Here is a 16396-nt window from a genome sequence, read left to right as displayed (position 1 = left end):
TTTGGGGAAAAAAGTTTGTTTCCGGTTTTTGGAAAAAAAAAAAAAATTTTTTTTGACCCTGAGAAAAAAAAATTGTTTGTTTCACCCTCAGCTGCCACTATATGTAATGCTAAAATTGAAAGAAAAAAACTGTTTTCGACTTGTCGCCAAAAAAATAGATTGTTTTTCGCCAAAGGCGAAAAAAAAGTTTGTCCAGAAAAAAAATCCATACCCCCGCCCCCCCCCCCCCCCCCCCTTCCAGAAAATCAAATGGTTGCTGCCTAACCTTTAACTTTATCAATTATATTTCAAGAAAGAAAAACAATTCCAAATCATATATAACTAATGACGAATAGACATAAATGTATACATGTAGCACTGATCAATTAACAACATGGATCCCTGGTTTGGTAGCGTTTCATTAAGGACCGTAATTGACAAAATAAGTGTCTTTTTTATGTCTTTCGTTTACTTTTCATTTGTTATACAAGCCAATGTAGCGAAGTGTCCTTCAATCGCTCTTTCACTTTGAAATAATAACACAGACATTGACTACAAGAAAAAACGACTACAAGACAAAAACAACATTAATTTTAATCATTATAAAATTCGTTAGCACATCAGCATGTATAAAAGTATAAAAAAAATATGATTATTGATGAAATTTAATGTATTCTTCGAGTGAATGTACAGATAAATGCGTTTCAACGCAATCGAAGTTTACTGACACGTGATTTTCAAATACAATGATCAGCCCACAATGAAATTGAGATCAAAATAACAGCTGCCAATCAATAAGAGATGATGCTGATCTGTAATGGGGGTCTATACTTTCAATGATATATTTAAACGTGAATATATAATATTCTCAATATATCTCACAAAAATGTAAACGGTAATTAAATTTTTTTAGTTTAAATTGGCAGTGGTTTCAATATTAGACATTTATATAAAATTTGACAAAATCATCAATTTAAAAACAAACAATAACAAAATATAACAAAATCAAGCAAAATATTATAAATGCACCGTTATTGTAAAATTCCTTTCTTTTTAAAAGGCCACAAAACACAAAAAAAGACTATCAAACATTAATCTTTAAAGTATACGTCAGTTTAACACCTAACTACATGTATATACAATGCTCAAAAACTATATTAGTTTACACAGGCAGTGATATCAATATAGGGCATCACTTTAATTAACAAGCAAACACATCAATATATAAAAAGAAAAAAAGAAACTGCAAATACTACAAATGCATACATGTATATAGTTAGATGCATAATGGTAGGATATTTTTTTAAGATCAATGTAACAGAAGCCCTTTTAGAAATAGAATAAAAGTTTGCAAATGTAGGTGTGAACTTGTCTTATTGTCTGGAAATTATTAAAATAGTGTTGCGGACAATTGAACACCATAAAAAATGTACAAAATGCAATGTTTGCGGGTGCACCAGTCTCTATTCATCTTAAAAAGGCAAATGTTCTGACCATTTGATTATGTAAAATTGAGAATGGAAATGGGGAATGTGTATTTATTTTAACGGTCAACCTCACTAAGTCTCTCTCTCTATTTACAACTATCATATGCTCCTACAAAGTTGTACACTATAAGTTATAAGCACGAGTTGAATATAAAAGTAATAAGCACGAGTTGAGTATATAAGTAATAAGCACGACTTGAATATATATATTAAGTATTAAGCCCAAGTTGTACAATGCAAGTAATAAACAAGAGTCGACAATGCAAGTAATAAACAGGAGTTGTACAATTCAAGTAATAACACGAGTTTTACAATTCCAAGTAATAAACAGGAGTTGTACAATGCAAGAAAAACTCACAAATTGTACAACTGAAGTAATATATATGAGTTGAAAAATGAAAGTAATCCGTAATATTTTAAAAATAAGCATTTAATACATGTATCTAATTATACAAAGTTTAATTTTTACTGAATAAAGTATGTATTGTATTTGCCTGTATTCGTATTTATTAAAAACGTATGTAAGTAAGATGGATATGAATTCAAGTCATGATTCAACCTGCCCAGATAGGTACAAGCACAAAGAATACAATGGTTTGAAAAGAAAGATTATATCCTTGTATAAAAAGTATAAAAAATGACTATAAAATTAAAATAAAATATAAAATGCAAATGTCTAGTAAATAAAATAAAACAAAATTGCTTTCTAATAAATTTATAAAACTATTAATCATATGAATGGTTCACGTCTTGGATGTCATCTGTGATAAAAAAGAATCAATGAACAAATACACCTCATCGAAAAATACACTAGAAAGTTTGCTATATGCATGATATGATCAAATATTATCATGAACCATATTTTAAAACATGTAGCACTTTGATAACTTTTTTGAATACGAGATTGGATTTTTTCTATTGTTTGTAATTAAATAACAAGTTTTTCACTCGATCGGACATCTATCTTATAAACAAGGACACTAGAAAACTAGATTACTAAAAACTCGTTAAAACATATGTTGAAATCGGTTGACAATAATTCTCACTATAGAATCATATCTGCAAACGAAAGTCAGGTATCAAGTTCTTTATGTATAAAAAACAAAAAAACAAATATACTAAATAATTTTCCTGAGTTATTTTTTATGAACACAATCAGGTACATGTATTTTCCAAATAATGAAACTTGCTTAAAATGATGACATTTCAAAATCCCAATAATGAATAGGGTGAAGAAAAATAACATTCTGGTACTGTAACATATTATCAATCTTGAAAGTGAGTTGTAAATGAATATTTCATCTTTTATTCAAAGAAATATATGTTTATTTTCAGAAACATTGGATTAAATTGTTTCCATTTTTCCATTGCTTATATTAGGGAAATCATTAACTTGAATAAACCAAGTGAACAATGTCATACATAAACGTTCATTTGATTCATTTTTTTAAAAGAAAAAAAACAATAGATCAATTTCTGTCAATGGGAAATTTGAATGTAAAATCTAGGTCATAATTTTTTAAATCAGAACTATAAAATGAATGTTTTCGTCAGACATATATTCTCAAAAAGTTGATCGTCCAACTCCTATATCTGGTCAGTATAAGGATACACTTTCTAACTTAAGGTAACATGAATACTCCAATAATTAACATAGTAATTTGCATACGTTATTTTTAACTTGTCGTAGTGTCTGGACATTTATAAATATGTGTAACGGAAAATTGGTCTGCAGTAAACACGTACCAAAATAAAATGTCTGCGGTTGTGCAAATCTCTATCCATCTTAAAAACGAAAAAGTTCTGACTTCTTGATTATGTATTTGTTTTAAGCTGCCAGCCTCACTCACAGTTCCTTGACTATGTCAACTAAGATTGGCTAGAAAGTATAGAGAATGACATGATTTATTACAGTTTTAAAATGCGAAGCTTACGTCTTCAGACATTTTGAAATAAATTATATCTTCAATTTATAAAAATTGATATCTATAACTTCAACAAATTAATGGGTAGTGTTAAGATGTATTGACAGTGTTGAAACATTAATAAATAAATAAAAAAAAAAAAAAAAACAGTGTGCAAAATAATAACAGCTACTACATATTGATTGCAACTTCAAACTTCAATTTTAAAAACTTTTAAATTTCGGGATTTAAGTTTAACAAACATTTGTTCTTGGTTCCTTTAGTCTCATACATTTGTGTTGATGTTTAGGATCGCCTTGGTCTGACTATATAGCTATATATAGAGTATTTATTTTAAAACTGTCTTCAGATTTCCTATGGGGAATCACCATGATATATAACAGCTTTATTGTTTAAAGTGCAGACTCCAAGTATATTATGTGGTTTGAAAATTGCATTTTATCAACAAATATCTTGTGTCATTACAGGATGACATACGTTAATAGCCATTTCTAATAATGTATAAAGCGTAATTTACAAGTAATATCCATATCGCAAGTATCACAGAATTAGATCGTGTCTTTATGTTTAAATGATCTTGAAACGGACTTGTACATACATTTATGTATTCTGACTTTAGTCATAATTTAGTCATCAAGCAACACACAATTATTACTTAATTTATTCGCATCTGGTGCAGTACAATTTGTATTGTTAATCTAAAGTGTCAACATCAACATCATTGCATATTATTACCTCTGTTGCAGATGAATTAATCGTTGGATGGTCCTTTTCATCAGCAAGCTTTATCCTTTCCATTTCTATTATTGACAAATCTACAATGTACAATTTTATAGACGTTTTGGAATTTTGGATCCTCAATGCTCTTCAACTTTGTACTAGTTTGGGTTTATAAATATTTTTGATTTGAGCGTCACTGATGATGTAGACGAAACGCGCGTCTGGCGTACTAAATTATAATCCTGGTACCTTTGATAACTATTATAAAATAAGAGAATGCTTTCAATTGAACAAATACTTTTTTAACGAATAAATACACACAGCAAAAAGAATAAAAGATGAAGAAGCACTAAATTTATATCCAAACTGATAACTGTACATTTTGTCTAGTTTTTATGAAAGGAATAATATTTATAATATATTATGTACTATTGATGTTGACCGAGTGTTTAGGTTGTAATCTGATTGATCAACAACATAACAGTTGAATATTGAAAACCAACACTTAATTTAGGCCATAGCTATTTCAAGCCGATCTGGATTAATTTTATTTTAATTTGTGTTTTTCTTTTTCCCTGGATGACTTTTATTTACTAGTTTTGATCAATTTGCATTTGCATTATTTTTCCACTCGCAAATGTTTCGACTGATTAAGAAAATTATTTGGTTTACAGTACTGTATTAATCATAGAGGTACTGTAGAACATTTTCGAGGAATAGAAATATTATTTATGAAATAGTCTATTCATATTTATGGCATTGAGACCCCTTTTGAAAACCAATTTTATCTTTTGTATGTGCTATTCAGAATGTTTACACCAGAGGTACAGTGTGAGGGTTTATATATATATATAAAAAAAACATTTTAACCCAGCTGCATTTTTGTGCCTGTCCAAAGTCTGGAGCCTTTGGCCTTTGTTAGTTTTGTATTATCTTTAATTTTTGTTTTTTGTGTATACATGTACATATTTCGGTGTTTTAGTATGAAGTACATTATCACTATACTAGTATACATTTCTGTGTAATGGCCAACAAAAGCACGCCTTCGGTTGCGGGAGTTTTCGCTGCATTAAAGACCTATTGGTGGCCTTCGGATATTGTCTGCTCTTTTGTCGGGTTGTTGTCTCTTTAACACATTTCCCATTTGCATTCTCAATTTTATAAATTGTTTTAAATAATTTGGTACTTATTTAAAGAGTAATATAACTGTAACAGTCAGATTTAGATAGACTGAATATTCTATGGTTATTGATAAAGCACAAGGTACATGAAAATAGTAACCAAACAATAATGCGCATCTGAAGATGGCAACATACAACATAAATGCATCTAAGTAAATAATGGACACATATCAATGAGACAGAAACTTAACACCACATACAATAAAATAAAAATCAAAGTAAATTAAATCCCGATGACATATGCATTGTATCTGGATAAACATTTCTTTCCCATGCATGGTTATAGATGGTAATGATGATATTAAAATAGTTGCCATGCATACCACTATGTGGATGATAAGATTATAGATCTGTTACCAATCATATCTACCGATACCAAATGTTTTACTTACCAGCAATGTTAATTTGCTGTAGTAAAAAGTAAATAATAAAATACCATCATGTTTATCATGTTAATATATGAGATGGATGAACACTGAGTTAAGGTTGAACAAGATTTTTCTCACAAGACTCATATGCTTCTTCAACTTAGGCCACGCTCTAGCATTATATCTAAAAGTAAGTGATTATTTGCATGCCGACAATGGTAGCCTTTTTGGGTTCTACGTTTTCAGACCAAAAGATCCGTTAATGAAAATATCAAATTCTGAATTATCTCCTTTGAGTGTGAAAAAAAGGCAGTGGCTATTCGTCCGGCAAGCCGGACAAATAGCATTTTTACGGATTATCGCTATTTGTCCGGTCAAAAATACAATGATGAAGATATAACATCGTGTTTTGAAGAAGATTAATAAAGCATGAGTAGTTTTAAAATACATTGTCTAACATCGTTTTATGAAAAAGAACTCATTCTACTAAAAATATAAATTATGCATTTGATTCAGATTGTTTCTATTCTAAAGTAATTTGGGAAAAGGGGGGGGGGGGAGGGGTGCAAAAATAATTCTCTTTTGTTGTTCTGCCCTGTAAGATAATTAATCGGGCCAATGAGTATTGGCTTCATTAGACATCTATGATTCAAAAGATACTGAATTTATTGTTTCTGTTAAGTTTCGTTAAAGTAAGGTCTTCAAATGAATATGCCCCGGAGATTATGTACTATAGGCGGACCCAGGGGCAATGGGGGCCCGGGCCCTCTTTTCATGGGAAAAAACTGTTTGATCAGATTGCGAAACACTGATGCGCGACTAGAGCGCTCTCTTACAAAAAGTTCTGGATTCGCCACTGTGCACGATTTTTCATTTAAATTTTTCGGCGATTTTTGATTCATAGAAAATTAAAGAAAAGGGAAGGCATGTGTAACCTGTCCCCAAAAATAGGACTGTACATGTTTTAAATAGATGTTTTTTTTAGAAAAAAATGTATATCTCAGTCAGGGCATATCAGTGTATGTTAATAGATATCCGTTGTAGTATAACTTAAAAATAATGCACCCAAGCAAGTTTGAGATATATAGTATCTTTTTCCGAATGCGTTTTGCCTCAATAAGATAAACTATCAATTTCACTTTGATTTTAGGCGTATTCCTCACAGTTAACATGTATACGCAATTGTTTTGGAATAAATAAATCCTATAGAAATTTGTTTAAAGCAATCACATTCTCTCTTGTTTTCATTATGACATCTTTGAATTACAATAAAGATCTCCAATTCTCAAAACGTCCATTGCATACGCGCGTTTGTTATACGGCACCTTCATCCGGGACACATTCCGCGTCACATGACACTGTAATTTATATTTAAGATTTGCGCATTCGCAGACGGATTGCCGGACGAATAGAGATGTTGACACTCCGAAAAAAAAACCGTAAAACACACATGGTGCTGCAACTTTCTTGATAAAAAAAATAGCAATGGTTCCTGAATTTTCAAAATAGGATAAATGGAGATCATCCCTTAATATGTTTTGAACAGGAAATTTTGCTGGACACAAGTACATGTAGTTTACTACAAATTTCTCGATAGTTCTACACCAATGTTTGTCTTGTGGATGATTTGTGCTCGTCAAATTTTCCCTCTGTCAATTAAAGTCAAAATAATTTGCAATCAAACAAACGAATGGTCTTTTCGATAATGTATTGTTGATAATATTTGCTACTTTTATTTTCTCTCTTTCGATTTTAGTTTTCAAGAATAAAGACGTACATAGAAACGATGTTTTATTTCTTCATCATTGTTCATAGTGACATTTATGAAAAATAACTCCTATAAAAAATCAGTTTAAAGTTCAGTTGTCTCTATGGCACCCATACCACACCAGTTTATACCTATTAAATGGAAAATATTATGTAGATCTAAGGACCATCAAATAAATCTGAACATTTATGCTTTGTCTGATTTCCTCTGTTTTCAAGATAATAGACAACAATTTTAGTTTATAAAACTGTACTTTTAGGTCCTATTTGGTCATAAAGGTTCTTATACATCCCTGGTTTTCAATTATTTGACATTGTTCGTTTCTGATGAAACTACAATTTTTGATTCCAGAAAAGCATTTTGGATGCGTATATAATGTTGTCTGAAATTGTCATAGACATGGAAATCACGTATACTGCGATATGGTAATGTGCATATCTGTAGAAGCTTACAAAATAAGGTATCATAATTTCTATGTTTTCATCAGAATGAATCCGGAACATCTATTTATCAACATGAAGTAAAATTATGTAAATTCATAGCTATATATAGGAATAGGATACTTTCAAAACAGATATAAATCAGAATATGCCGAGCAATCCATATGCATCTTCTTAAATGTTTGAATATTTTTAACATTGTAGATAAAGTAACAGACTTCCTACCTTTATAACTTCGTTTCCTTTTCTGTCTTTCAGCAATACAAAACTTGATTGTTGCTGACCCTATCATTATCAGTGTCAGTATCCCAGTAACAGAAAGAGATATGACAAAAACTTGTGGTAAAAATTCGTCTAAATCGGGAAATGTTGAAGATTCATCTGAATCTGGAAGTGTGGAAGATTCATTTGAATTGGGAGTTGTCGAAAATGCATCTGAATCGTAAAGTGTCGAAGATTCATCTGAGTCGATCACATGGTTGCCACCTAAACCAGAAGAAATGAAAATATTGTATTTTTAAAATTGCAGTGTCTTGTTGTGCGTTGATAGGGCACATGAAGGGCACATTTTTTTGTTTTGGGAGGCATGTAAAAAGGATCGTTTCGAGATTAGATATGGTGTAAATCATAAAAAAAAAGAAGCACAACGTTAATGCTAATGTGTAAATTAGGTTACACAAAATACAGCAGTAGGTTAGTTTCGATAAGAAAACACAAGAACAACAAAAAACCAAGCATTATGAACGGCATGATATTTTATATCTTGAAAAATGTTTTAAGACCAAAAACTAAATGATCACATTTTTTTGCGAGTAGAAATACGGTTGTAATATTTCAACGTGTAGATGACTGGTGTGGAATACCTAAAGATTTCAAACAATATTGCTTACAGCGACTACATGTATCATGTATCATGTATGTGTCAGATATTAAGATGAGTAGATCATCATGACCTTCTAGTTCATCCGAGGTCAATAAATTTTACCTACTTTGTATAATGTTTTTGCCCATTCTGCAATTAATGCATTGTTTGTTAAAAAAATGTTCGCCTTTTGTGTTTCTTTGTATGAAATATCTGTTGAATGTTTACTTTGACCAGAATATGAATCATAGGTAATAGTTGTTTGATGTTGACAAAATCACAGCGGAAACAAGATCATTCAAAGGTTGTTATCTTACTTAAAGAGATACATTAAAAAATATAAAATATGATTGTTATGGTCAATCATTAATGAAATTGAAATGGTGAAATAAAAATTCACTTTTTGCACCTAGTATGGTTCCATTTTGACAAAAAAGGCTAACAAAAATGATGATGAATTATTTACTTGCAAGTGAACAATTCGACTCCATGAATCCGTATTAATGTGAACCTTAGTTAAACCTTTTAGTTAGAGATGGACAACGTATTGACATAAATCGTGCGTTCTGTGTTATTTTTAGGATACGAATGTCAATATTAAAAGTTAAACAAAGATAAATGATGTGATTGACTGATTCTATCCACAATAAAATAATTCTTGTACAGGTTAAAACGATGCTTAACATACATTTCTATAATTTGGATAAATGTTTTAAATTGTAATAAATCAATTGCGATAATTTGAGTCAAATCGATGAACATGAATTTCACAGCTATTGTCCCTTTGATGGGCATGTGCTTATCTTAGTTATATGATATTACATCTTTAGATTAAGTATTTATCTAATTTCTTTGATTGTAAACTCCAAAGAGTAATTGTTAAACTTATTCTGACCTCGAAATGCATTGTAAGAAAAAAAAATACCATTTGTATTGTAAACGGCTATTATTCTGGATGCTATCACATACTCTTGCAGCAGCTTGCAGGTAACATTAAATTGTGTATTTGTTTTGAGTTGATGGTTTGATTGATGGATCATATTAACCTCAAAATATAACCCATTTTTCTTGTATGTACTGTTTGCAAACGTCAGTTGCATACCCTGAAAAGAATAGAATTTCTTACACTAGAACATGTAGAAAATAAACAAACAAATACACGCTCGCTGATGCTTCCACGTTAAACGTTTTTTTTTTTTTAATACAAAAATCTATATTCATGAATATATTTGTAAATGACAATGTTTGAGTTTAAATGCATTTCAAATAATAGTTTGTTTTTTTTTTGTTTTTTTTTTATTCAACAACAATATATCACATGCTGTTAACAGATTTTTTCACTGGTACAGCTATTTCAGTAAAGATCCCTGTTTGTTAGTACCTTAAGACCAGGGTATCTTCAGGTAGTATTTTTATAATTTTGTTAGTTTATATATTATTTGTCATTATACATTGTTTATCATTAAATACATTAATTCTCTATAATTTTACAATTATAACTTTGAATATGAACTTTATATTTATATATTGTAACTATCTGATAGATGTTGGGGATAAAAACAGAATCACGGGTTATTTAAGCGTGTTCCGAATTTGATTTGTGGTTTAATGTATTTCTCTGTTGTCCGGTATTAAGGTGGCACGGTAGTATTTGCATTCCAGAATTTAGGTTGCTCTTTTGTGTACCCTACTTAGGTAAATGTATCTAAACAGTGTGATTGGACAAAAAATACAGTATCAACTGAACATAATTTCCCAAACTGAGGGATGAATCAGGTGTAGAAAAATATGAAATAATTTTACATACAGATGAAAATGAATTTTTGAGAATTTTTTTAAATTTTGTATTCACTGCACCATAAAATACCTAAAAGTACTAGTGGCCTTAGGTTTTTAAAAATAGCATAAAAAGTAAACGGTCATGATACATATTCAAATTCATTTCTGAATAGTAAAATGAAAGTACTTCAGTTAACTGTTAATGTAGAATTTTTTGCAGTGTTAGAAAGTGGTGAAAATTCTAAAAAGGCTATCATTATCCCTTATGGGCCAGGAAATACTACCGTGCCACCTTAAGGGGGATATATATTTTTACACTAAATCAATGAAGGAACTTTTTTTTACCCATGCAATTTGTAAGTTTATCAATAAAAAGTTGATTAAGGGCAACTATGATAAAAACAAGCCTTAAATTCCACCCCTGAGAGTAAAAATTGCTGATTCAGCAAATTTTGGCTGATGTGTAGGTAATAATGTAAAAATTTACCTAGAAAGTAGAACTTCATTATTTTTATGTAACTTGCAAAATATTTTTAATTATAAATGCTCGCTTTAACTTTTCGCAGTGTCTGACACATGTGCAACCACTGAAATTTGAGACGCGACATTCTTCGGTTACATGTACATCCTATTATTTTCACCGAAATAAATAAATTGCATAAATTCTTATTTTTTTCAACACAAGTACAGCTATACTAGTTTTCTTGAGGTTTAATTTGTAGTTCTAATGTAAAATGACACCAGAAGGAGCTTTTGGGGAACCAGTAAGTGGTAAAGGGGTTCTTACTTAGTCATTTATCTCTCATATTGGTCTGAAAAAGAGATAGAAATAGGGGTTTCTGTACATTAACTAGACATTATTTTTGACAAATAATGTATTTATGATGCTATATCAGTAAGATTAAATGGTTTATTCATTTTCTATGCAAATACCATTAGTTGTTAATATTTTCTGACAGTGAAAAGCACAATAAAGGCAAATTGATTATGTAAGGGGACATAATTTAACTTAATGCATACATGAGAAATAAACAAACAGTCAACTTAGAGATGTATTCTAGTACATGTATTGTCAAACAGATTTTGGAATAATAGTTAACTGCAATCTAAAGACTCTTGTTGTATTGCCCTCATAATCTGGAAATGTTTAAAGTAATATAAGGCATGCTGTAAAATGTGGAATGGACTTTAATATCAGTTTTCTTGATTTGGTGCTTAAACTGTTTCTTTTAGTCAGATTAACCATAAACATAGTTGGAAATCCAATAATTCCTCCTGAATCACCATGTTTGACTTCTGTGTTGATTTGAAACATAATATATTTGGGTTTTGTTCACTCCTTAAGTAAAAATGGTAAAATGAAAAAAAAGTGAAAATCTGCCAGATGGGGTAGGGACGTAATGTTTCATTTTTTTTGGTAAGAAATGAGTGCAGACTAGTATTCTTTATTGTAATATGTTCCAAAGTAAGAAGTCTATGAATCATAGGTGTCATGACTGGTTTCAAGTTTGTTATGTCTTGGTTAAGGTGGCACGGTAGTATTTGCATTCCAGAATTTAGGTTGCTCTTTTGTGTACCCTACTTAGGTAAATGTATCTAAACATGTTGATTGGACAAAAAATACAGTATCAACTGAACATAATTTCCCAAACTGAGGGATGAATCAGGTGTAGAAAAAAATATGAAATAATTTTACATACAGATGAAAATGAATTTTTGAGATTTTTTTTAAATTTTGTATTCACTGCACCATAAAATACCTAAAAGTACTAGTGGCCTTAGGTTTTTAAAAATAGCATAAAAAGTAAACGGTCATGATACATATTCAAATTCATTTCTGAATAGTAAAATGAAAGTACTTCAGTTAACTGTTAATGTAGATTTTTTTTGCAGTGTTAGAAAGTGGTGAAAATTCTAAAAAGGCTATCATTATCCCTTATGGGCCAGGAAATACTACCGTGCCACCTATAACGGTAAATTCATTTGTCATTTTTTGTGTGGATTATAATTACTTTCATCACGTGCTTGCCAAATTTAAATGAATTAGCCACGGAAGGTAGGTTTACATAAGAATCTTGTTCTCATAATGTATTAAGCATAATTTGCATATCTTATGTATAATATAAAGTTACAGTATATAGATTTAAGGAAAAAGTACATTTGTACTTTCACTTTCAAAACTCATTGAAAAAAAAACCATCTATCAAACAATTGAAGTACAAGGAGCTCTGTAAAATACATAAAATATTGCAATACTGACAATATTGCTGTCAAATATAAGAATATATCTTTTCTAGTATCCCTTTACCTTCAATATTAATATATTTTTTTTGTAATAATAATCCTATTTTAAATTCTAACCTAAAAACATTGTATATGTTGATATTTTGTGTTCTATATTCTGACAAGTAATGTATTTTGTGAATAGTAAATACAATAACTGTAAGTAGAAAGTTTATTTCATAATAATGTTCATCATTAATTTTATATCCCCAGATTAAATTTTTTTCAGTGAGAATGTGTCTACCAATCTTAACTAATCCAAGTATCTTATATATTTCTCCCCAAAACTCATCTAAAACGTGGCATGTTACAAAAAATTGTTTATAGTCTTCTGTAACGTTACAAAAATTACAAGTAGAGTTATGGCTTATTTTCCATTGTTTTAATAAGACTTTGTTTGGAAGAATAAAGTGTAATAATTTCCATCTGCACATTTTCAGTTTATTATCTTTTAAGTAATTATGAATAAATTTTTGCACATATTGAGCTTCAATTTGTATGTTTTCACATTTCAAAATTCTATTCCACTTATGATATCCTATTGGAACTTCTTTATCATATTCTATTAAAATTGAATAAATTTTCTTTGAATCTAATTTTTCTAGTTTATGTTGGCAATTATTTTTTTTCACTTATATATAGTGAGTTATTTATTAAAACACTAGTTTTTATTGAACATTCTTCATTTAATATTTTTAACCATTCTTTTGGAATTGCTTTTCTCAATCTTGAAAATTCAGCTATTCAGTTTGATTTATTTTTTAACTTTAAACTTATAATTTTTTCTGAAAAAACTCCATTTTCATCAATGATATCATTTATATGAATGATATTACTGTCTATCCAATTTTGAAAAAGGAGTGTTTTCTTTTGAAATTTAATTAATTGATTTCCCCAAATAACTTCTTGACGGATAAGTCTGTAATTATTTGGATTTTTAGTTTTATTACTTTTATTTTTTAACCATACTTTAATCATATCAAGATAAAATTCTGGTAGCTCTTTAGTACCCGGTATAGAATATATATTATTATATTCATCCTTAAGATAAGTAGATTGCTACCAAATTTATTAAGATAACACTTTGGTATAACCATCCAATTAAGAAATTTATCAGCAGTTAATCTTTTTATCCAACCTATCTTTATAGATTCTATATATTTATCTATATTTACCATTTTTAATCCACCAGCTAGTTGGTTATAGCTTAATACGGTGCGTTTAACTTTTTCTGTCTTATTGGTCCATAAAAATTCATATATGATTTTTTTAAATTTGTCCAAGTATTCTTTGCTTAAGGTTGACACTGTAGCCAAATAAGTGATTATAGGAATAATTAAAGATTTAATAACTGTTATTCTTCCTATCATGGTTAAGTTTCTTTTTTTCCAGTTTGATATAATTTTTACAGTCTTTTCTAGCTGTTTATCAAAATTTAGTTTTTGACACTCTTTTTTATTATGCCCAAAATATATCCCGAGACTCTTAATTGGTTTTTCTGTAAAGTTAATATTTTCATATTTTTCTTTACAATTTTTTTGCTTCCCTAGCCAAATACCCTCTGTTTTAGATCTGTTAAGTTTTAATCCTGAAAGTGATCCAAATTTTTCAATCATGTTAAGAGCTTTTGAAATATCTTGTTTTGATTTGAGAAAAAGAGTAGTGTCATCTGCTAATTGACTTATTTTTAAAGTGTGGGTTTTTCCATCTATCTTGATTTCAAATCCTTTTAGGTTATGGTCTTGCCTAATTTTACAAGCAAGGATCTCAACAGCAATAACAAAAATTATCGCACTGCAAGGGCAGGCCTTGGCGTATACCACGGATATATACTCATGGGTTTAGAGATCGACCCATTGTTTAAAACTGAACTTTTATGTCAGTGTATAAAGTTTTATCCATCTCATCATAGAATTTTTAAATCAAATTTTTGTAAAGCAAAGAACATAAAGTCCCATTCTAATGAATCAAATGCTTTCGAAAAATTTAAAAATAATAAGGCACCCTCTATATTAAATTTATCTGCATAATCTATGACATCTTGAATTTGTCTAATATTATATCCTATGTATCTGTTTTTAACATACCCATTTTGGTCTCCATGAATAATTTGTGGTAATACTTTAATTATCCTTTGAGCAAGTGAATAAACAACTAATTTTGTGTCAACCATTCAATAATGTTATAGGTCTATAATGTCTAAACTGAGAGGATCATTTTTTTTTATGTAAAGGGAAATAACTCCTAATTTTTGTGAATTTGTTAACTCACCTTTATCAAATGAAAGATTAAAAGTTTTGACTGCAAACTATTTAAGATGTTCCCAAAAAGTTTCTATAAAATTCGACACTTAACCCATCAATTCCAGGGGCTTTATTAAGTTTCATTTAAATAAAGAATCTGTGCATTCTTGAGTGCTTAAATAAACCTTCCATACTATCGCTTTCTTTATCTGTTAGGACATGATCACATTCTGTATTCATAACATAATCTTTAATAGAATTTTTATCGGGATTTGAACTTTTATAGATTTCTTCATAAAACTATTTTTCAATATTAAGTATTTCTGTAGGATGTGTATGTATCACCCCTTCTTTGTCTCTGAGCGCTGTAATGGTTTTTCTTGTTTGCCTAGCTTTTTTCTAGTCCCAAGAAGAATTTAGTGTTTTTTTCGCCTTCTTCTACCCATTTAATTCTGGATCTTATTTGTGCTCCTTTTGTTTTTGAATCATATAATTTACCAAGTTTTTCTTCTATAATATTAATTTTCCTCTTTAAGAGAGTTAATATCATCTATTTTACATTTTTTTGTTTATACCCTTATTTAATTTCTTCAATTTGTTTTCTAAAATATGTATATCTTTAACATTATTTTGTGCTTTTCTTTTACAGAATGCTATGGTATGGTCTCTTACCTCGGTTTTAAAAAGATCCCACTTGACCCCAATATCATTGATGAGTAAAATTTTCTTTTCATATTGTTTGATCAGAATTTTAATAAGGTTTTGATATTCTTCATTTTCTAAAATACTATTATTAATTTTAAAGTATTATTTACCTTTTTGGTCTGATCGACCTTTTATTTTTATAGAAATTGCCTGATGGTCTGTATGAGTTATAATAGCTGCCTAATATCAGTAGATTCTATGTTAGTTCTTATTTCAGGACAGGTTAAGAAAAAATCTATTCTAGATGCTTCATTTAAATTATTTTTACGTCGCCAAGTGAATTGTATTTCCTTGCCATGAATCTCTCTCCAAATATCACTTAGCTTTTGAGTTTTAATTAAAGATTTAAGGCTAAAAACTGGTTCTGTCCGCGTTAAACGTAGTGATTTATGGTATTTATGGATAGGAGGCAACCGCTCGATTCAAGGTTTATTTTGGTTTCTATAAAAGCATACATGCACGTTAAATACACCTGAGATAACTTCGGTTGTTATAGGGGTTCGTGTTGCTTACATTAGTGTTTGTTTTTTGTTTTGTGTACTGCGGTTAATCTTTTTCCAATGACATTTCCATTTTGTTTTCGACTCGTGATTTTGAAAATCCGTTTGGTATCTTTGACCACTTTTCGCATTATTTCCAATTTGATGAATTTTAAT

General features: G+C 29.5%; 1 protein-coding gene across 1 annotated transcript; it reads right to left on the bottom strand.

Moving 5' to 3' along the window:
- Positions 1-1229: 1229 nt before the first annotated feature.
- LOC139505189 (uncharacterized) lies at positions 1230-9837 on the bottom strand. Its single transcript, XM_071294952.1, has 4 exons — positions 9656-9837; positions 8094-8354; positions 4127-4206; positions 1230-3345 (listed from the first exon to the last, which is right to left on the bottom strand). Exons 1-4 carry the CDS (start codon positions 9828-9830, stop codon positions 3313-3315), a joined length of 549 nt encoding a protein of 182 aa, XP_071151053.1. The 5' UTR covers positions 9831-9837; the 3' UTR covers positions 1230-3312.
- Between the last annotated feature and the right edge of the window lie 6559 nt (positions 9838-16396).

The sequence above is a fragment of the Mytilus edulis genome, unplaced genomic scaffold, assembly GCF_963676685.1.
Source record: "Mytilus edulis unplaced genomic scaffold, xbMytEdul2.2 SCAFFOLD_1752, whole genome shotgun sequence".
In the NCBI taxonomy this organism is placed as follows: domain Eukaryota; kingdom Metazoa; phylum Mollusca; class Bivalvia; order Mytilida; family Mytilidae; genus Mytilus; species Mytilus edulis.
Note: the sequence above shows the minus strand (reverse complement) of the source record. Positions and strands in the feature narration are given on the sequence as shown.